Genomic DNA, 22834 nt, shown 5'->3' on the forward strand with positions numbered 1-22834 from the left:
GATCGCACCACTGCACTCCAGCCTGGCGACAGAGAGACACTCCGTCTCAAAAAAAAAAAAAAAAAAAAAAAGTCATGCTGTTGCCTTCATTTCAAATCACACAAAATCTCCTATCAAGGTATATATCAGAAGACATCAGAATTTATTTATTTATTTATTTTTATTTAAATTTATTTTAAGACAGTTGGTAATACTTAAACTTCCTAACTACAAAATACCATTTTTCTTCTAGAACAAACCAAGCTTCCTGAGTGGATAAACAAACCTCTTTTTTTCAGTACGGTTGTTCAGCTGTTCAAGAGAAGGCACTGGAGAACATTTTATCTCATTTCAAGACATCTCTACAACAAATATTTATTGAGGATCAATTATGTGCCAGGCATTGTACTGCACAATTAAAATACTGAATGATGAGCTGCTTGAAAGAAGAATGTTCCAAGGTACTATGAGTGCAAAGGAGGAGTATCATGGACATTTCTCTTCTCTGGAAGATTTCCCATCTTCCAGAGATGAGAAAGCAGAGAGGAGGTGGCATTTAGATATACTTTTAAAATTTTTAAAGGAAAAATGAAACTTGCAAGAAAGAGATTTTAACTTTTCATTTTTTTTATAATCTCAAGTTTGTTCTTAGGTAAGATAGAAGAAGCCAGTGTCTTTTAGTGCCTACTACATAGCATTATGTAGTTCTTTATGCACATTATCTTGATTAACCATCCAAAAAGTTGTAAGGAAAGAAAATGTGTGAGATATTAGTGTATCAGTCCATTTTGCGTTGCCATAAAGGAATACCTCAAACTGGCTAATTTATAAAGAAAATAATTTTATTTGGCTCATGGTTCTGCAGGCCATATAAGAAACATGGCACCAGTATCTGCTTCCGATGAGGGCCTCAGGAAGCTTTCAATCATGGCACAAGGGGAAGGGGAGCCAGTGTGTCACATGGCAACAGAGGGAGCAAGAGAGAGAGGAGGGATGTCCCAGATTATTTTTGAACAACCAGATCTCCCTGGGAACTGACAGAGCAAGAATTCACTCATTACCTAGGACAGCACCAAGCCAGTCTAAGGGATCTGCCCCCATGACCCAAACACTTCCCAGTTGGCCCCACCTCCAACACTGGAGGTCAATTTCCAACCTGAGATTTGGAGGGGACAAATATCCAAACTATATCAGACAGTTGCCTGTTCCCAGTAATAAGAAACACAGCAGAACCTGGTGAAAGCAAGACCCAATTCGGGCTGGGTGCAGTGGCTCACACCTCTAATCCTAGCACTTTGGGAGGCCAACACGGGCAGATGGCTTGAGCTCAGGAGTTCAAGACCAGTCTGGGCAACATTGTGAAACCCCATCTCTACAAAAAAAATACAAAAATTAGCCAGGCGTGTTGCCACATCCTGGTAGTCCCACCTACTCAGGAGGCTGAGGTGGGAGGATTGCTTGAGCTCAGGAGGTGGAAGCTGTGGTGAGCCAAGATCATGTCACTGCCTAGGTGACAAAGTGAGGCCCTGTCTCAAATGGAAAAAAAAAAAAAAAACCTATTCAGAGATACAATCAGCTCTTAGAGTCAAAGAATCTCTGTCAATAACTTGCCAAAGTGGCTCCCTCACCCCACCTCAATCCCAATTCCCCAGAATAAAAATTTAAAGATTCCGACATAAACTTTGTGAAGTTTAAAAGCTAATGCTATAATTACACAACAAAACAGAAGCAACTTCTCAAAGAAACCTGCTAAACTCAACTAATAAAAGAAACAGAATTAGTTAGAGAAAAGGGCATGATATAATAGCTTTTATCTGTCCAAACAAAATTGAATTCTTACTTGTACCCTCCCCTTCTAAATAAACCCAGAAACACAGGAGGAAAATAAGAACAAAAGGACAGACTTTCCACTCTGAAATTATGCTGCTGGCAACAACTGCTATTTGTCCCTTTTATGCCTGCTCAAATGATGCCACAGTTTGGTCCCAGGTTCTGGGAAATCCAATCAACTCTCATCCTGGCCACTTATCAGTCCTTCACCCAGTTGCCAAACTGGTCACTGATTCCTAGCTCCTAAAAAAATCCCTTGGACTTTTCCCCAGTTCTGTACCTTTTCTACCCCCACAGCTACCACTAAGAAACAGGTCCTCATCATTTCTATTTGGACCTAACAGCCATCTACTTCCAATGTCATCCAACTTTTGTCCTTTCCACCATCCACACTGCTGCAAAACTGATCACAAAATTCTCCTCTGTAAAACTATACAGCAAACTGTTCAGCAGTGGTTATCTCTAGTGAATGGGATTACAGGGACTTCTCACTGCCTATTTTTTATTACTTGCTTGCATGTTACAACAAACATGTATTCTCTTTACAATCAGAAAAAAAAAATCACTATTTCCATTTTGGGAACTAAAATAATTTATTCCATTTGGAATCTATTACTCCCTTTCTCCATCAGGTTAAACGCCAAATTCTTTAGCCTGGCACACATGATTATGCTCTCCCTCTCTCTCAAACGCATTTCCAACCTCCATCCTGAGTATTTGCTCTAGATATCCTGAATGACTTGCTATTGTTCTTTCCTCCACAATTTTATATATTTTGCTTTCTCTGCATAGACTACAAAGATGTAACAATAATCTTGAGTCTGTTCCATATAAGCAATCTATCTCCCACTAATAGCTATCATAAATTATTAATCTAAGAATGAAGTTTCACTTGCTCACCTGCAGCACACTATTCCTACAGTCTGCAGCCTACAGTCCCACCATTATACCAACATACTAAATTCTTTCCTTCTGGTCAGGGTAACTGATGTTTTTAAAAGGATAAAATAAAATGACACTTTGCATCCACAGCCTGAGAGATGACATGGGAGGAGGCAGCACAATGCAGAGTACTAACTTTGGGTAGGGGCAGGAACAGCAGACAAAATATAGGGCAAGGACCCTCGTTAAATTTGCTGCACAACTTTTTGGAGTGTAATAGCTTTACTTGAAGTGTTGCAAATTTCCACATCAAGTAAAAGCACAATAAAGTTAAATTTAAAAACACTAAGAATATCTGAGCTGGGTGCGGTGGCTCACACCTATAATTTCAGCACTTTGGGAGGCCAAGGCAGGCAGATCACTTGAGGTCAGGAGCTTGAGACCAGCCTGGCCAACATGATGAAACTCCGTCTCTACTAAAAATACAAAAGTTAGCCGAGTGTGGTGGCACACACCTGTAATCCCAGCTCCTCCAAAGGCTGAGGCAAGAGAATCACATGAACCCAGGAGGTGGAGGTTGCAGTGAGCCGAGATAACACCATTGTTCTCCAGCCTGGGTAACAGAGCAAGATTCTGTCTCCAAAAAAAAAAAAAAAAAGCACTTCCAGACCTAAATATAAGAGCATAAACCACAAAACTCTTAAAAGAAAACAAAAGAGTAAATCTTTGCAACCTTGGATCAAGCAGTGGTTTCTTAGCACAAGCAACAAAAGAAAAAAAAGAGATGGATTGGACTTCATCAAAATTAAAAACTTTTGTGATTCAAAGTGAATCACAAAACCAAAGAAGTGAATCATCAAGAAATTGAAAAGGCAGGCTGGGCACGGTGGCTCACGCCTGTTATCCCAGCACTTTGGGAGGCTGAAGCGGGTGGATCACCTGAGGTCAGGAGTTCAAGACCAGCCTGGCCAACATGGTGAAACCTCGTCTCTACTAAAAATACAAAAATTAGCTGGCATGATGGTGCACACCTGTAACATAAGCTACTCGGGAGGCTGAGGCAGGAGAATTGCTTGAGCCGGGGAGACAGAGGCTGCAGCAAACCAAGATCGCACCACTGCATTCCAGCCTGAGTGACAGAGCAAGACTTCGTCTCAAAAAAAAAAAAAAAAAAAAAAAAAAAAAGAAAGTGAAAAGGCAACTCAAAAAAAAAACAACAAATATTTGCAAATTATACATCACATAAGAGCATAGTATTAAGAATATAAAAAGAACTCTTACAATAATAAAAATACAACCTAATTTTAAAATGAGCAAAGAATTTGAGTAGGCATTTCTCCAAAGAATATATGCAATGGTCGCTAAGCACATGAAAAAATGCTCAACATCATAAGCTATTAGGGAACTGCAAATCAAAACCACAGTGAGCTACCACTTCACACCCACGAGGATGACTAAAATCAGAAAGATAGACAATACCATATGCTGACAAGGATGTAGAGAACTGAAACCCTCACACATTTCAGGTGAAAATGTGAAATGGTACAGCTGCTTTGGGAAAGAGGCTGGTAGTTCTTCCAAAGGTTAAACATCATAACAGCTAACATATTATGCTGCAGTTCCACTCCTAGATATATACCCAAGAGAACTGAAAACATATGGCCCAACAAAAACTTCTACAAAAATATTTATATCAGCATTAATCACAATAGCCTAAAAGTGGAAACAATCAAATGTTCATCAGTTGATGAATCGATAAACACGTGATATATCCACACAGTCATTTGAAAGAATGATATACTCATACATGCTACAATATGGGTGAACTTTGATTATGCTGAGTAAAAGCAAGACACACAATAACATATATAGTATGATTTCATTTTTACGTAATGTCCAGAATAGACAAATCCATAGACGAGCCACGAAAAGTTGATTAGAGGGAAATGAGGAGTGACTGCTAATGTGTACAGTGTTTGTGGTGATGAAATGTTCTAAAATTAGATAATGGTGATAATTATACAACCCTGTGCATATGCTAAAAACCACTGAATTGTCAAAAAAAAAAAAAAAAAAAGCCCCTGGCTAGAAAGCCCTAAACAAACATTTAACTAATGGAAAATGCACTAATTCATCAATCAGTCAATATCCTAGAACGTTTATAGAAAAGTACATTCTGACAATTTTTGATAACCAATTTGCCTTCATCAGTCTCCCTTTATTAGAGATCATTGCTTGCCCCACAGGCAAACAGTTGATCCTTGAACAACACAGGGCTTAGCGGCGCTTACCCCACACACAGTCAAAAACCCACATACAACTTCTGACTCCCACAAACTTAACTACTCATAGCCTACTGTTGACTGGAAACCTCACCGATAACATAAACAGTCAATTAACATATATTTTGTATGTTATTTTTATTATACACTGTATTCTTACAATAAAGTAAGCTACAGAAAAGAAAATGCTAAGGAAACCATAAAAAAGACAAAATATATTTACTATTCATTAGTAGAAGTGGATCATCATAAAGTTCTTCATCCTCATTGTCTTCACATTGAGTCGGCTGAGAAGAAAGAGGGGAGTTGGTCTTGCAGTCTCAAGGATGGCAGAGGCAGAGGAGGTAGAAGGGGAGACAGAAGAGGCAGGCACACTTAGTGTAACTTTATAGAAATACGTCATAAGCCAGGTGTGGTGGCTCACGCCTGTAATCCCAGCACTTTGGGAGGCCAAGGCAGGCAGATCACCTGAGGTTGGGAGTTGGTAACCAGCCTGACCAACATAGAGAAAACCCGTCTCTACTAAAAACACAAAATCAGCCGGGCGTGGTGGCACATGCCTGTAATCCCAACTACTCGGGAGCCTGAAGCAGGAGAATCGCTTGAACCGGGGAGGCAGAGATTGTGGTGAGTCGAAATCAAGCCATTGCACTCCACCCTGGGCAACAAGAGCGAAACTCCATCTCAAAAAAAAAAAAAAAAAAGCAATACATCATAATTTCTGCCGGACTTTTTTGCTTTTTCATTTCTCCAGCAATGTTTTGGTATGGTACCATTCCTTCTTCCACCGTCTGCTTTAGTTTCAGTGTCTGTATCATAGAAGAGGAGATATTGTAAAAGAAGTCCAAAGCAGCCTAAATAATCAGAACCATTTTGCCAGCTTGTCTAACATCAATTTGTTTCCTGATACTGCTTCTTGTGTGTCTTTTTCCTCATCATCTGGTACTGGTTTGGAAGCACTCATCTCCATCAAGTCATTTATTAATTCCTCTGGTGTGCCATCTATTAAGTCTTTAATTCTCTCAGATCTGTATTTTAAAACTCTTCACTCCCCCATCTTTTTTTCCATACCCACAAATTTCTTTCATGATTTCCTTAACTGGCTCTGTCATAAACCCTGTGAAGTCATGCACAACATCTGGGCACTGTTTTCTCCAGCAGGAATGTATTGTTCTGAGCTTGATGGCTTCTGTGGCTGTAACAATAGCATCTTAAATGGTGCAATCCTTCTAGACTTTCACGATGTTCTCCCTATTGGGTTTCTCTTTCATAATGTAGACAATCCTTTCCATAGGGTACCGCGTGTAATGAGCCTTAAAGGTCCTATAACCCACTGATCTACAGGCTAAATTAGAAATGTGTTTGGGGGCAAATAGATTACTTCAACACCTTTACTGTTGAACTCATTGGGCTATGGGGGATCACGGCATTGTCTAATATCAAAAGAACTTTGAAAGGCAGTCCCTTATTGGCAAGGTACTTCCTTAGGGAACAAAGCATTGATGGAACCAATCAAGAAAAAGAGTTCTCACTGTCCAAACTTTTCTTTTGTAAAATGAAAAGACTGGCAGCTGGTGTTTATCTTTTCCTTCCAAGGCTCAGGGGTTAGCAGCTTTATAGATAAGGGCAGTCCTAATTATAAACCCAAACTGCATTTGCACACAATGGTAGAATTCTATCCTTCTATCCCTTCTTGCCTTAAATCCTGGGGCTTGCTTCATTACTAATAAATGTTCCTTGTGGCATTTTTTCCAGAATAAGGCCCTTTTGTCCACATTAAAAACCTATTCAGGGCCAGGTGCGGTGGCTCACACCTGTAATCCCAGCACTTTGGGAGGTCCAGATGGGCGGATCACTTGAAGTCAGGAGTTCGAGACCAGCCTTGGCCAACATGGTGAAACCCTGTCTCTACTAAAAATATAAAAATTAGCTGGGCGTGGTGGTGCATGCTGGTAATCCCAGCTACTTGTGAGGCTCAGGTAGGAGAATCGTTTGAACCTGGCAGGCAGAGTTTGCAGTGAGTGGAGATTGTGCCACTGCATTCCAGCTCGGGTGACAGAGCAAGGCTCTGTCTAAAAAAAAAAAAAAAACAAAAACCTATTCAAGCAGATATCCTTTCTCCTCAATGATTTTTTTTTTGGGGGGGGGGAACAAGGTCTCACTCTGTCACCCAGGCTGGAGTGCAGTGGAACAATCACAGCTCACTGTAGCCGCTACCTCCTAGGCTTAAGGGATTCTCCAACCTCAGCCTCACAAGTAGCTAAGATTCTAGGTAACGTGCCACCATATTTTATTTTATATTTTTGTAGCGACAGGGTCTGACTATGTTGCCCAAGCTGGTCTCGAACTCCTGGGCTCAAGTGATCCTCCTGCCTTGGCCTGCCAAAGTGCTAGGATTTACAGGCGTGAGCCATGACACCTGGCAGGAATTTATTGTTTTGAGCTTCCATAATTCAATGATTTTCTTATTAGCATCTGGGAACTTATCTGCTGCATTTACTGTTATCTTGACTGGGTTTTGGGGTGTTTTTTTTTTTGTTTCGTTTTGTTATGAGACGTAGTCTCGCTCTGTTGCCCAGGCTGGAGTGTAGTGGCGTGATTTCGGCTCACTGTAACTTCTGCCTCCCGGGTTCAAATGATTCTCCTGTCTCAGCCTCCTGAGTAGCTGGGATTACAGTCAATGTGCCACCATACCCGGCTAATTTCTGTATTTTTAGTAGAGACAGGGTTTCATCATGTTAGTCAGGCTGGTCTCGAACTCCTGACCTCAAGTGATCTGCCCACCTCGGCCTCCCAAATTGCTGGGATTACAGGTGTGAACCACTGTACCCGTCCTGTTTTTTGTTTTTTTGTTTGTTTTTGAGACAGGCTCCTGATCTGCTGCCCAGGCTGGAGTGAAGTGGTACAAGATTATAGCTCACTATAACCTCAAACTCCTGGGATCAAGTGACCCTCCTGCCTCAGCTTCTCAAGTATCTAGGACTACAGGTTTGCATCACCATGCCTGGCTAATTTTTTTTTTTTTTTTTTTTAAGAGATAGGGTCTCACTATGTTGCCTAGGCTGATCTCAAACTCCTGGTCTCAAGAGCTCTTCCTGCCTCAGGTTCCCTAAGTGCTGGGATTACAGGCATGAGCCACCACATCCAGCCTATCCTGACAATTTTAAAGCCATCTCTTTCCAAAATTATCAAACCATCCTTGGCTGCCATAAAATTATCCAGCTTTAGATCCTTCACCTTTCTTTTGCTATAAGGTGTCACATGAATTCTTTTTTTCTCAAATCACATTAGAATCTATAGGTATGCCTCTCTTATAGCAATCCTGCACCCACAGAGAAGCTGTATCTTTTCAATACAAGATAAAAAGTTATTTAGCAAGAAGTGCAAGGTTTTTACACCTGTTGGCATAGCTGGAGAAATGGCTTCACAAATTTCTTTTTTTTTTTTTATGATCCTTATGCTGTATTCATTTATCTTGAAATGGTGAGCAACTGCAGCTGCAGACTTCAATCTACAGTACATATCAAGGAATTGAACTTTTTTTTCTAATGTCATGACTTCTCTCTGCTTCTTGGGAGCACTTCTGGCATGATTAATGGCACTCCATATGGGTGCCATGGTGTTATTCAAACTTTACAGTATTCCACTTAACATGATGAAAAATACACAAGAACCACAAGTGATCACTTTTTACTGCCATATCCAACTTACCAGAGAGACAAACTGCTTATGTGGAGATGATTAGCATCACATTGCATTTTAAGCGTATATCTGCAAAACTTGAGCTCACAGCAATAGCAAGAAGAAGTGGCTATTAAATTATTATAGTAAGTAGTACAGTATGTACAACAGTGAATTTTAAGTAGTTATGATTCAGTACTATACCTTTACATTTGTTTACATTTCTCAGGACTGCAAATGGCATCATGTGTGGTCTTTAAGTGTTTGTGTGCATAAGTTTTGATAAATTTTAACTTCTTTTTTTTTGAGGCGGAGTCTTGCCCTGTCACCAGGCTGGAGTGCAGTGGCACAATCTCGGCTCACTGCAACCTCCGCCTCCTGGGTTCAAGAGATTCTCCTGCCTCAGCCTCTCAAGTAGCTGGGACTACAGGCATGCGCCACCACACCCAGCTAATTTTTGTATTTTTAGTAGAGACAGGGTTTCAGCATGTTGGCCAGGATGGTCTCGATCTCTTCACCTTGTGATCCACCCGCCTCAGCCTCCCAAAGTGCTGGGATTACAGGCGTGAGCCACCACGCCAGCCAAATTTTAACTTTATTTTTAGACAGGGTCTAACCACGTTGCTCAGGCTGATCTCAAACTCCTGAGCTTAAGGAATTCTTCCACCTTTGCCTCCCAAAGTGCTGGGATTGCAGGAATGAGTCACCATGCCTGGCCAAATTTTAACTTTTTATAATAGATTTGTGTCTATTTTATGGTAGTAAATGATAAAATAGACTAGTATCTATAAACATTTTATACATTCATGACACACCTAATTTTTTCTTAATTTTTTCCATATTTCTAAGCAATGCAATTCATTTACCAATTTATTCAAATTGTTGCAAATCTCCAAAAAATTTTTCTACATACTTATTGGAAAAAGTTCTTGTATAAGTGGACCTGCACAGTTCAAATTTTGTTCAAAGAGCAACTATAGTTCTCATTATCTTTATAAATCCTGCTACAGACTTAAATGTTGGGATAGGAGTTAGAAAAACCAATATATAGCTATTCATGTACTCAACACCAATATATCAGATGCTGAAACATATCATGTGATATTAAGGAAGGCACTGTATATTTCTGGACTTCTTCTGAGGCAAGCAATTTGAACCAGATAAGATTCCACATAGCTCTAAACGCTTATGTTGTATTTATACTGCTACCCATAAGTACATCCAAGAAGAGATTTTTAAGTTTTTAATTATACAGGTTCTTAGGCTGGGCATAGTGGCTCACGCCTATAATCCCAGCACTTTGGGAGGCGGAGGCAGGTAAATCACCTGAAGTCTGGAGTTCAAGACCAGCCTGGCCAACATGGAGAAAACCCGTCTCTACTAAAAGTAGAAAAATTAGCCCAGCATGGTGGCAGGTGCCTGTAATCCCAGCTACTGGGGAGGCTGAGGCATGAGAATCACTTGAACCTGGGAGGCAGAGGTTGCAGTGAGCCAAGATCACACCATTATGCTCTAGCCTGGGTGACAGAGCAAGACTCTGTCTCAAAAAATAATAAAATAAAATAAAAATAAAAAATAAATTATATAGGTTATTAAAGCTCCTACTTTATGTAAACCAATATAGTAATAAGAAATATTGATTCACAGATTCACTTTGAAATTTTATAATAATTATCATGATAAATTAAAGTACATTTTTATTTACATACTCTTTCCTATCCCTCTATATATTTCTACTTTAGAAAGTTCTCTCTCTCAGAAAAACAAAGTTTTAACTGGACATCTGTTTATCACAGTGCTATTTATAATAATAAAAAGTTATAAATAAGCATCAATCAACAGAGTAACTGGTTAGACAAATAAAGGTACACGTATACAGACTATAGTTATTAAAAATGTAGAACAAGGGCTGGGTGTGGTGGCTCACGCCAGTAATCCCAGCACTTCGGGAGGCCAAGGCAGGTGGATCACGAGGTCAGGAGTTCAAGACCAACCTGGCTAACACGGTGAAACCCCGTCTCTACCAAAAATACAAAAAATTAGCCGGGCATGGTGGCAGGCGCCTGTAGTCCCAGCTACTCGGGAGGCTGAGGCAGGAGAATGGCGTGAACCCGGGAGGCGGAGATTGCAGTGAGCTGAGATCGCACCACTGCACTCCAGCCTGGGCAACAGAGTGAGACTCCGTCTCCAAAACAAAAAAAAAAATTAATTAATTAATTAATTAAATAAAAATGTAGAACACTGGTTCTGATCTGTCATGGAAAAAAAGAAAAATAGAATTAAATTTTAAAAGTAAAAGAAAAGAAAAATGTAGAACAGTGATTTTGGGAGGAAAGAAGGTCAGAAAGCAGATTTTTATCCATACCCATAAGAATAACTGCATGTAATTAAAGATATTATTGATGGAAGGGTTATAGATGTAAATGGTATAGATTTTCTTTAGGAAAAAAGGACAGAACACAACTATTGGAAAAGATGGTTTAGTAAAATGGAAAAATATTCATTATATATTGTAAAATGTAAAATACAGGCTACTAAAAAGTATGTAGAATATGATCGCATTTTGGAGAAAAGTTGGTATTTCCTGAGAAAGAAGTGTAGAAAAACATACCACATCATTCATAATGGTTATCTATGAATAACTTTACTTCTTTTTGCTTATCTTTGTTTCTAATTTTTATTTTTTTTATAGAGACAAGGTCTCACTATGTCACCCAGGCTGAATTCAAACTCCTGGGTTCAAGCGACCCTCCTGCCTCAGCCTTCTGAGTAGCTGAGACTACAGGCACACACACTGTGCCCAGCTTGATTTTTTAAATAATAATCATTACTATTATTATTTTTAGAGATAGGGTCTCGCTATGTTGTCTAGGCTGATCTTGAACTCCTGGCCTCAAGCAATCCTCCCACCTCAACCTCCCAAAGTGCTGGGATTACAGGCATGAGCCACAAAGCCCAGCCCAGCCACCCAGCATGTTTTCTAATTTTTTCTTAAACATTTTTTTTTTTTTTTTTTTTTTTTTGAGACGGAGTCTCACTCTGTTGCCAGGCTGGAGTGCAGTGGCATGATCTCAGCTCACTGCAACCTCTGCCTCCCGGGTTCAAGCAATTCTCCTGACTCACCCTCCCAAGTAGCTGGGACTATAGGCATGTGCCACTATGTCCAGCTAATTTTTGTATGTTTAGTAGAGAAGGGGTTTCACCATGTTGGCCAGGATGGTCTTGATCTCTTGACCTCGTGATCCACCCACCTCGGCCTCCCAAAGTGCTGAGATTACAGGCGTGAGCCACCGCACCTGGCCCTTTATTTATTTTTTTAATTTAATTTGAGAAAAGATAAGGTCTTCTCCTTTATCTTTTTTCTTTATTTTCAAGGCTAAAATAAAAGAGCCCATCATCAAACCAATTTTTCTTTCCTAATATAATAAACTTTTTGTTGTTGTTGTCTTGCTCTGTTACCCAGGCTGGAGTGCAGTGGCACGATCTCGGCTCACTGCAGTGGCGCAATCTCAGCTCACTGCAAGCTCCGCCTCCCAGGTTCAAGCGATTCTCTTGCCTCAGCCTCCCGAGTAGCTGGGATTACAGACGCGTGCCACCATGCCCAGCTAATTTTGGTATTTTTAGTAGAGATGGGGTTTCGCCATGTTGCCAGGCTGGTCTCGAACTCCTGACCTCAGGTGATCCACCCACCACGACAGGTGAGGGATGGACGTTCGTGGCGAATACTTTTTTATAACAATTCATTATAGATGTGGATAAAATTCTGTCTTCCTGCTGAATCTAACCAGATTAATCTCAAAAAATCACTCTCAAAAAACTGACTATAAGTTTTACTCAATATCTACACTTTTTATTTACTAACTTAACTTTCAGGGAAATTTATCATTGAAACCCCTCTATATAGATTTAGCGAATAAATAAACTAATGCTTTGCTGGAGACTTTTATACATTTTGATTCAATTACTCCTCGCAACAATCAGTGAGGAGTACTTTGTCATCCAACAGATCTTACAGATGGGGAAACTGAGATACAGAGAGATTATTTAACTACCAAAATCCCACTGCTAGACAGTATTTATTAGCTGATATTTGAAATAGGTTTTCAAAAGATTTTGGTACATCACAGTTTGTTTTTCCTTTGTATGTATATTTACTAGGAATCAGGAGCAAAAATCCTTCCCCGAGAACGGAAAATACAAGTAGTTTGTTAAGAGGGAATAAACATTATTAAAATCATTTAGTCCCCAAAAAATACTGTTTATTCAAATGCTGAAAAAGAAAATGTCTTTGTGACAGTAAACTAAAGAAGGAGCCTTGGCTAATCGGCCTAGAGCAAAGGTAAAATCTAATATGACTCTGTTCTCTTCACTATTATAAATACCAAATTTCTCTGTGGTGTTTTGCTATCACTTATCTAAAAAGATAAGGACAACATTAGTGTTATAAGGCTTTGCTTAAAAAAAATTATCCTAAATGTTAAGTCTTTATACTTATATGGACATGAAAGTCAACAAAATGTGTTTTGGTTGATTATGAAAAGTCTTTACACAGTGTGGGAGACAGTTATAGTTCATAAATTGTACTTATCATTAAGAATGTGGGTTTTAACTGCTTACCATTAACTCAAAGATTTCTTTCCCACCTTTCACTGAACCCTTTGTTCCACACTGTAGCAGAGACTATTACTGACTGGCTTCCCCAGAGCCATTCACAGCCTGTTTTCCCTTGTGTTCCTCTAATCCATAGAAGGCATTTGCTTACCATTTTGCTGGCACAGTCTCTTTTGCCTTTCAGCCTTTGCCTCTTCCCCTTCTTCCTGCCTAGAATGTGAAAGAAATACCTGGAGGCATAACAATCATTTGGGACCACATGTACAAAAACCACTGAACAGACAGAGGAAAGGAGGTGAATACTTGTTAATATCCTGGCACAACTGCACCAGCCCAGCATGCCCCATCTCTGGACCTTTCATTACAAGAGAAAAATAAACACCTTATTTGTACAATATTGATTGGTTTTTCTGTTGCACAAAGCCAGAATGACAAATCCACACACGATAAACACCACAGCTGTGTTCTTCCCAGTTTTTTTGTTTGTTTTGAGATGGAGTCTCGCTCTGTCACCCAGGCTGGAGTGCAGTGGCGCAATCTCAGCTCACTGCAACCTCTGCCTCCCGGGTTCAAGCAATTCTCCTGTCTCAGCCTCCCAAGTAACTGGGACTAAGGGCATCCACCACCACGCGTGGCTAACTTTTGTATTTTTAGTAGAGACGGGGTTTCACCATATTTGGTCAGGCTGGTCTCAAACTCCTGACCTCAGGTGATCCGCCCGCCTCGGCCTCCCAAAGTGCTAGGATTACCTGTGAGCAACCGCGCCCGGCCTGTTCTTCCCAGTGTTAAATGACAGCTAGATCTGCACTCTCCTCTCTCCAGTAGTTTGAAACTTTTTTTTTGTTTCTGTTTTTGTTGTTTTTTTTTTTTTTGAGACGGGGTCTCGCTCTGTCACCAGGCTGGAGTGCAGTAGCGTCATCTTGGCTCACTGCAACCTCTGCCTCCCGGGTTCAAGCGATTCTCCTGCCTCAGCCTCCCGAGTAGCTGGGACTACAGGCGCCTGCCACCACACCCAGCTAATTTTTTTTGTATTTTTAGTAGAGACAGGGTTTCACCGTCTTAGCCAGGATGGTCTCGATCTCCTGACCTCGTCATCCACCCGCCTCAGCCTCCCAAAGTGCTGGGATTACAGGGGTGAGCCACCACGCCTGGCCTGATATTTTTTAAAATGCTTTTAACAATTTCTACACCAAAACACAACATGAAACTTTGTTTATTCTTCACTACTTTCCAGAATAATATATATATCTGTGAAAAAAAAAATCACTCATTATTCCAATAAAAATTAAGAGTAGGAAATTAAGATGACTAGAAAACTTCCTGGTAAATTATATTGTAGAACATATCTTTAACATAAAAGTAGAAAAATGTGGATGACAAGATTACATAAATGTAAAATATTCCAAGGAAAACTTCCTGCTGTCTTGTTTTGTTTTGTTTTTGTGACAGGGTCTCAGTCTGTCGCCAAAGCTTGAGTGCAGTGGTGTGATCATGGCTCAGTGTAGCCTCAACTTTCCCTGGCTCAGGTGTTTCTCCCACCTCAGCCTCCTGAGTAGCTGGGACTACAGGTGCATGTCACCATGCCTGGCTAATTTTTGTCTTTTTTGTGGAGACAGGTTTCCCCCTTGTTGCACAGGCTAGTCTGGAACTCTGGGCTCAAGCAATCCACACACCTTGGCCTCCCAAAGTGCTGGGATTACAAGTATGAGTCACCATGCCCAGCATAAACTTCCTGCTTTTTAATAAGTCAAAAATACTTATCAACTATAAAATGGGTAAAGACTACTGAGGTTGGAAGAGGGGTGGTACCTCAACCATGAACTACAGGTCCTAGGAGCTAAGAGAGATGTAAATTGTAAGGCTGGTAAGATCTTTAGCTCAGATGTAGGAAAATCATAGAGAAACAGCTCTAATTACTATCACGCTAAAGCAGAAACCATTTCAACTGTCAAATTGTGATAAAGAACATTCACAGCCACTGAGGTTGAGATGAGGGGCACTTTTTATATATTGTTAGTAGTAGTGGAGAAAACTATATACGAAAAAAATTAGGTTATATATACTAAGAGCCTTAAACAACTAATACCCTTTGACACAGCAAATTAACTTATAAGATGCTATTTTAAGGAAAGAATTAGATATAAGGACCAAGATTTAGACACAATAACAGCTATTAGTATTACATACATTATCAAAATATTAGGAAAAACTTAAATGTTCAACAAGCAGAAAGAGTTCAGTAAAGCATTGCATATTCATATAAGAGTATAAACATTCACTAAAAATCAAGTTCTTAAAGAAAAATTTGATAATATTAGATAAACACTGATCATATCTACAGTTAGAGGATCTCAAACTCATTCACAGAACGCTTAGTATCTTAGTAATTCGTTCACAGGACCCTAGGTCAAAGGAAATACCTAATGATTCCATTTATTACATAATTAGGTAAAGTAATTTAGTAACTACTTATGTCCAAACAACATATAATTATTGAAAAATAAAATACAGGCTGCTGGGCATGGTGGCTCACGCCTGTAATCCCAGTACTTTGGGAGGCCAAGGCAGGTGGAGCACGAGGTCAAGAGATCGAGACCATCCTGGCCAACATGGAGAAACCATGTCTGTACTAAAAATACAAAAAATTAGCTGGGCATGGTGGTGCAGGCCTGTAGTCCCAGCTACTTGGGAGGCTGAGGGAGGAGAATCACTAGAACCAGGAGGCAGAGGCTGCAGTGAGCCGAGATCGTGCCACTGCACTCCAGCCTGGCGACAGAGTGAGATTCCGTCAAACAAACAAACAAACAAATAAATAAATAAAAATACAGGCTGGGAGTGGTGGTACCTGCTTGTAATCCTAGCACTTTGGGAGGCTGAGGTGGGTGGACTGTTTGAGCTCAGGAGTTTGAGACCAGCCAACACAACATGGTGAGACCCCCATCTCTACAAAAACTACAAAAATTAGCTGGGCATGGTGGCATGCACCTTCCAGCTACTCAGAAAGCTAAAATCAGAAGATGGCTTCAGCCCAGGAGGCAGAGGTTGCAGTGAGCTGAGACCGTACCACTGCACCCCAGCCTGAGCAATATAGTGAGACCATTTCAAATAAATAAATAAATAAACATAAAATACACATAAATTGATCTTTGCCTCAGCTGTGAGAAAAAATATACATATATGGCCAGGCACAGTGGCTCATGCCTGTAATCCCAGCACTTTGGGAGGCCGAGGCAGAAGAATCACGAGGTCAGGAGTTTTGAGACCAGCCTGACCAACATGGTAAAACCCCGCCTCTACTAAAAATACAAAAATTAGCTGAGTGTGGTGGTGGGTGCCCGTAATCCCAGCTACTTGGGAGGCTGAGGCAAGAGAATAGTTTGAACCCGGGAGGCAGAGGTTGCAGTGAGCTGAGATCATCGTGCCATTGCACTCCAGCCTGGGCGACAGGGTAAGACTCCGCCTCAAAAAATTAGATAGATAGGATAGATAGATAGATTAGATAGATAGATAGATAGATAGATAGATAGATAGATAGATTAGATAGATTAGATAGATAGAACAATAAATATAAAATAAAATTAAAAAATAATTTTAAAATTACAAAAAAGATTTAAAGAAAAAAGTATAAAATCAAAAAAGAGTGAAGAGGGTTGGGCATGGTGGCTCACGCCTAAAATCCCAGCACTTTTGGGGGATGGAGGCGGGCGGATTACTTGAGCTCCATAGTTCAAGATCAGCCTGGGCTACGTAGCAAAACCCCATCTCTACAAAAAAACACAAAAATCGGCCAGGCATAGTGGCACATGTCTGTTGTCCTAGCTACTTGGGAGGCTGAGGTGGATCACCTGAGCCCAGGGAGGTCGAGGCTGCATCACTGCTGTCCAGCCTGAGCAACAGAGTGAGACCATGTCTCAAAACAAACAAAAAGAAGAGCAAAGAAAAAAACAGCCAAGTGCGGTGGCTCACACCTGTAATCCCAGCACTTTGGGAGGCCAAGGTGGGTGGATCATTTGAGGTCAGGAGTTCGAGACTAGCCTGGCCAACATGGTGAAATCCCATCTCTACTAAAAATACAAAAAATTAGCCAGGCGTGGTGGCACACACCTGTAATCCCAACTACTCAGGAGACTGAGGCAAGAGAATTGCTTGAACCCAGGAGGCAGAGGTTACAGTGAGCCAAGATTGTGCCACTGCACTCTAGCCAAGGCAACAGAGCAAAACTCCATCTCAAAAAAAAAAAAAAAAAAGAAAAGAAAGAAATACACATAAATTGAAATAAGAAATTGGATTTTTGGCTGGGCACGGTGGCTCACACCTGTAATCTCACCACTTTGGAAGGCCGAGGTGGGTGGATCACGAGGTCAGGAGTTCAAGATCAGCCTGGCCAAGATAGTGAAACCCCGTCTCTACTAAAAATACAAAAATTAGCCAGGCACAGTGGCAGGTGCCTGTAATCCCAGGTACTCAGGAGGCTGAGGCAGGAGAATCACTTGAACCTGGGAGGCAAAGGCTGCAGTGAACTGAGATTGTGCCACTGCACTCCAGCCTAGGCGACAGAGGGAGACTTGGTCTCAAAAAAAAAAAGAAAAAAAAGACTTTTTCTGTTTTCAAAAAACATTTGTCAGTAATTTAACATCACTACAAAGAAGAGTTTGTGAATACTCTGATCTCATGTTCTGAACATTTACTAGACTTTCATTTCCTTAATAACCCATTTCTGTTAACCTCTTAAGAAAGAAAAAAAGAAAGGAAATGAACAGAAGAAAGAAAATGGAGGGAAGGAAGATAGAAAAGAAAAAAGGAAGAAAGCAGCATTGAAAACAAACAGACATTCTTCCCACTTCTTGGATTTTTAAACCACAATCTGGAGCAATAGCTACTATAGAAAGGAAACAGACTTTTTATGAACTCTAAGTTGAAAAATATATAGGCCGGGCACAGTGGTGCACACCTGTAATCCCAACACTTTGGGAGGCCAAGACGGGTGAATCACCTGAAGTCAGGAGTTCAAGACCAGGCTGGCCAACATGGTGAAACCCCATCTCTACTAAAAACACAAAAATTAGCCAGGCGTGGTAGTGCATGCCTGTAATCCCAGCTAGTCGGGAGGCTGAGGCAGGAGAATCACTTGAACCTGGGAGGCAGAGGTTACAGTGAGCCGAGATTGCGCCACTGCACTCCAGCCTGGGCGACAGAGCAAGACTCCGTCTCAGAAAAAAAGAAAAAAAGAAAAAGAAAGAAAGAATATGTGGTTTGGATGTGTGCATTAATTCAGTTATAGAAATTAATACCACTACCCATGAATTATATGGCCTGACCATATGAGTCAGGTGTATTGTACTGAAGAACAGCACTCCACAAACATGAGTGGTAAAAAGAGTTCCATCCCAGGATGCCAACCAGTGTAACAGAAGGGTAGATTAGAAGCTATTAAGAACGCACTTCATAGTACATTATGTAAGATGGCAACTGTATTAAAGAAAAATCAGGAAAACAAAAAAAGTAAAAAATCCTAGAGATTCTGGAGAGGAAAAATACAAGTTTGAAAAAAGAAACCTCCTGGCCAGGCATGATGGCTCCCGCCTGTGATCCCAGCACTTTAGGAGGCCGAGGTGGGTGGATCACCTGAGGTCAGGAGTTTGAGACCAGCCTGGCCAACGTGGTAAAACCCCATCTCTACTTAAATACAAAAATTAGCTGGGCATGATGGCAGGCACCTGTAATCCCAGCTACTCAGGAGGCTGACGCAGGAGAATCCCTTCAACCCGGGAGAGAGAGGTTGCAGTGAGCCAAGATCGCGCCATCGCACTCCAGCCTGGGCGACAAGAGTGAGACTCTGTCTCCAGAAAAAAAAAAAAAAAAGAAAGAAAGAAACTTCCCAGGAACAACAAGATATACTAGAAGACATGAAGCAATAGTTTTGAATGCTGAGAAAAAAAATATTCTTAATATTTAAGTATTAATTCAGCCAAACTATCAATCAAGTATGAGAACAAAATACATCATCAGACATGCAAGAACTCAGAAAATCTACAAATCCTATATGAAAATGCTACTTAAAAAGACATCCTCAGCCAGGCATGGTGGCTCACGCCTGTAATCCTAGTACTTTGGGAGGCTGAGGCAGGCGGATCACCTGAGCCCAAGAGTTCAAGACCAGCCTGGGCAGCATGGCAAAACCCTGTCTCTACAAAAAAATACAAAAATTAACCAGGCGTGGTAGTGGGTGCCTTTAAGCCTAGCTACTCAGGAGGCTGAGGTGGGAGGATCACCTGAGCTAGGAGGTCAAGGTTGCAGTGAGCTGTGATCATGCCACTGCACTCCAAACTGGGTGTTAAGAGTAAAACCCTGTCTTTAAAAAAAAGACATCCTCATCTAAAAACAATTAAAAAAAAAAAGAATCCAAGAAAAACCACACATAGGATACAAAGAAAAACTACTAGCTGAATATGACCCAGAAGACTTGAAGAAAAGGCAGAATAAATTAACATCAACAATTAGGCCTTAATACCTGGAACACTGTTTCAAGTAGCACTTATTTAATACAGTCATCCCTCAGTATGGTGTGGGGAGGAGTATGTGGACCATGTGGTTGGTTTCAGTTCCTTCCAAACCAAAATCCAAGAATGCTCAAAGTCCCTGATATAAAATGGCACAGTATTTGCGTATAACCTATATGTATCCTCTCGTATACTTTAAATCATCCCTAAATTACTTATAATACTTAATACAATGTAAATACTTTATAAATAGTTATGCTGGGTTTATTTGCATTATTTTTTATTGTCTTGGAGTTTTTTCTAATTTTTTTTTTGGAGACAGGGTCTCACTCTGTTGCCAAGTCTGAATGGCTCAATCTCGGCTCACTGCAGCCTCAAACTCCCCAGCTCAAGTGATCTTCCCACCTCAGCCCCCAAAGTTAGCTAGGACCACAGGCATGCACCACTATACCCAGCTAGTTTTTTTGTTTACTTTTTTGTAGAGACGAAGTCTCACTATATTGCTTAGGCTGGCCTTGAACTCCTGAGCTCAAGCAATCCACTCGCCTAGACCTCCCAAAGTGCTGGAATTATAGGTGAACCACAGCACCCGACCTTGAATATTTTCAACACACGGTTGATTGAATCTGTGGATGCAGAACCCATAGAGAGGGCTGACTGTACTAAAGATTACATTTCCTTCTCCACGAGTCTCAACATACTCATCTACTCAGCAGTAAATAAATTTTAAAATCATAGTATTTTAATGCTGTTGAATGCTTAAGTGTTCACTTTTTAGAATCAACCCATGGACAAAAGAGCACTGAATACACCAAAATACTACAAACATTATTACAAACATTATACTTTAAAAATTGGGAAGTAGCAATAAACAGTAGGAAAGGTGTATTACTTCCTTTAACGTTCATGTTAGAAAGACACAATCTCTGAAGATTGAACCAGGAAGAAACTGAAACCCTGAACAGACCAATATCAAGTTATGAAATGGAATCAGTAATTAAAAGCCTACCAACCAAAAATAGCCCTGGACCAGATGGATTCACAGTTGAATTCTGCCAGACATACAAAGAAGAGCTGGTACCAATCCAACTGAAACTATTCCAAAAAATCAAGGAGGGAGGATTCCTCCCTAATTTATTCTACGAAACCAGTATCATCCTGATACTAAAATCTGGCAAAGATACAACAAACAAAGAAAACTACAGGCCAATATCCCTGATGAATATAGATGCAAAAATCCTCAACAAAATACAAACCAAATCCAGCAGCACACTGAAAAGATAATTCACTACAATCAAGTGGGCTTTATTCCTGGGATGCAAGGATGGTTCAACACATACAAATCAAGAAATGTGATTCACCACATAAACAGAAATAAAAACAAAAACCATACGATCATCTCAATTGGCACAGAAAAAGCATGTGACAAATCTAACATTCCCTTCATGACAAAAATGCTCAACAAACAAGGCACTGAAGGAACATAGCTCAAAATAATAAGAGTCATCTATGACAAACCCACAGCCAACATCATACTGAAAGAGCAAAAGTTGGATGCATTCCCCCAAGAACTGAAACAAGAATGCCCACTCTCACCACCTCTATTCAATACAGTATTGGAAGCCCTAGCCAGAGCAATCAGACAAGAGAGAGAAATGAAAGGCATCCAAACAGGAAAAGAGGAAGTCAAATTATCTATTTACTGATAATATGATCCTGTACCTAGAAAACCCTAAAGATTCCTTCAAAAGACTCCAAGACCTGATAAACGACTTCAGTACAGTTTCGGGATAAAAAATCAACATATAAAAATAAATCGCATTTCTATACACCAGTAACATTCAAGCTGAGAACCAAACCAAGAATGCAATATTGGCCGGGGGCTGGGGGAAGAAGCTGGCTCACACCTGTAATCGGCAGCACTTTGGGAGGCCAAGGTGGGAGGATTGCTTGAGCCCAGGAGTTCAAGACCAGCTATGGCAACATAGTGAGACCCTGTCTCCACAAAAAATTTAAAAAGTAGCCAGGCTTAATGGTGTACACCTGTGGTCTCAGCTACTCAAGAGGCTGAGATGGGAGAATTGCTTAGGCCCAGGAGATTGAGACTGCACTGAGCCATGATCATGCCACTGCACTCCAGCCTCAGTGACAGAGCAAAACTCTGTCTCAAAAAAATAAAATAAATTACAGGTTTTTTTTTTTTTTTTTGAGACAGGGATTTGCACTGTCGCCCAAGCTAGAGTGCAGTGGTGTCATCTCGGCTCACTGCAAGCTCCGCCTCCCGGGTTCACACATTCTCCTGCCTCAGCCTCCCGAGTAGCTGGGACTACAGGTGCCCGCCACTGCGCCCGGCTAATTTTTTGTATTTTTGGTAGAGAAGGGGTTTCACCATGTTAGCCAGGATGGTCTCGCCCTCCTGACCTTGTGATCCACCTGCCTTGGCCTCCCAAAGTGCTGGGATTACAGGCGTGAGCCACCACACCCAACCTTAAAGTTATTTTAAATTTTTTAAAATAAGAAAAAGACAACCCTATTAAAAAGTGGGCGAAGGACATGAATGGACACGTCTCAAAAGAAGACATACAAGTAGTGAAAAAACATGGGAGAAAATGCTTAACATCACTAGTCATCAGAGAAACACAAATTAAAACCACAGTGAGATACCATCTTACACCAGTCAGAATGGCTATTATCAAAAATAAAAAGCAAGAGATGTTGGCAAGGTTGAGGAGAAAAGGGAGCGCTTATATACAGTTGGTGGGAATATAAATTAGTTCAGCCCCTGTGGAAAGCAGTTTGGAGATTCCTCAAAGAATCAAAAATAGAATTACCATTTGACCCAGCAATCCCATTACTAGGTATCTACCCAGAGGAAAAGAAATCATTCTACCAAAAAGACACCTGCACTTGTATATTTATCATAACACTATTCACAATAGAAAAGTCATGGAATCCTCCTGGGTGTCTATCAACAGTTAAAAAGAAAATGTGGTATAGATGCACCACGGAATACTATGCAGCCATAAAAAAGAGTGAAACCATGTCCTTTGCAGCAACATGGGTTGGGCT

At 40.6% G+C, this 22834-nt stretch overlaps 1 protein-coding gene across 8 annotated transcripts in view; it reads right to left on the minus strand.

Moving 5' to 3' along the window:
• Window positions 1-22834, minus strand: part of CDK19 (cyclin dependent kinase 19) — a 209361-nt gene that overhangs the window by 173123 nt on the left and 13404 nt on the right. For 2 of the 8 annotated variants that reach the window (XM_063667075.1, XM_063667076.1), the window contains exon 1: window positions 5197-10193. The exons of 5 other annotated variants lie outside the window; for them this stretch is intronic. Coding sequence is in view for 1 of the 3 variants with exons in the window: in XM_054493617.2 (XP_054349592.2) it covers window positions 13417-13419 (3 nt within the window). In the remaining 2 variants the exon portion in view is untranslated. Of the gene's footprint in view, window positions 1-5196; window positions 10194-13416; window positions 13471-22834 lie in introns of those variants that run through there. One more of the 8 variants, XM_054493617.2, reaches the window with a different exon arrangement.

Source organism: Pongo pygmaeus, chromosome 5 (assembly GCF_028885625.2).
Source record: "Pongo pygmaeus isolate AG05252 chromosome 5, NHGRI_mPonPyg2-v2.0_pri, whole genome shotgun sequence".
NCBI classification, from domain to species: domain Eukaryota; kingdom Metazoa; phylum Chordata; class Mammalia; order Primates; family Hominidae; genus Pongo; species Pongo pygmaeus.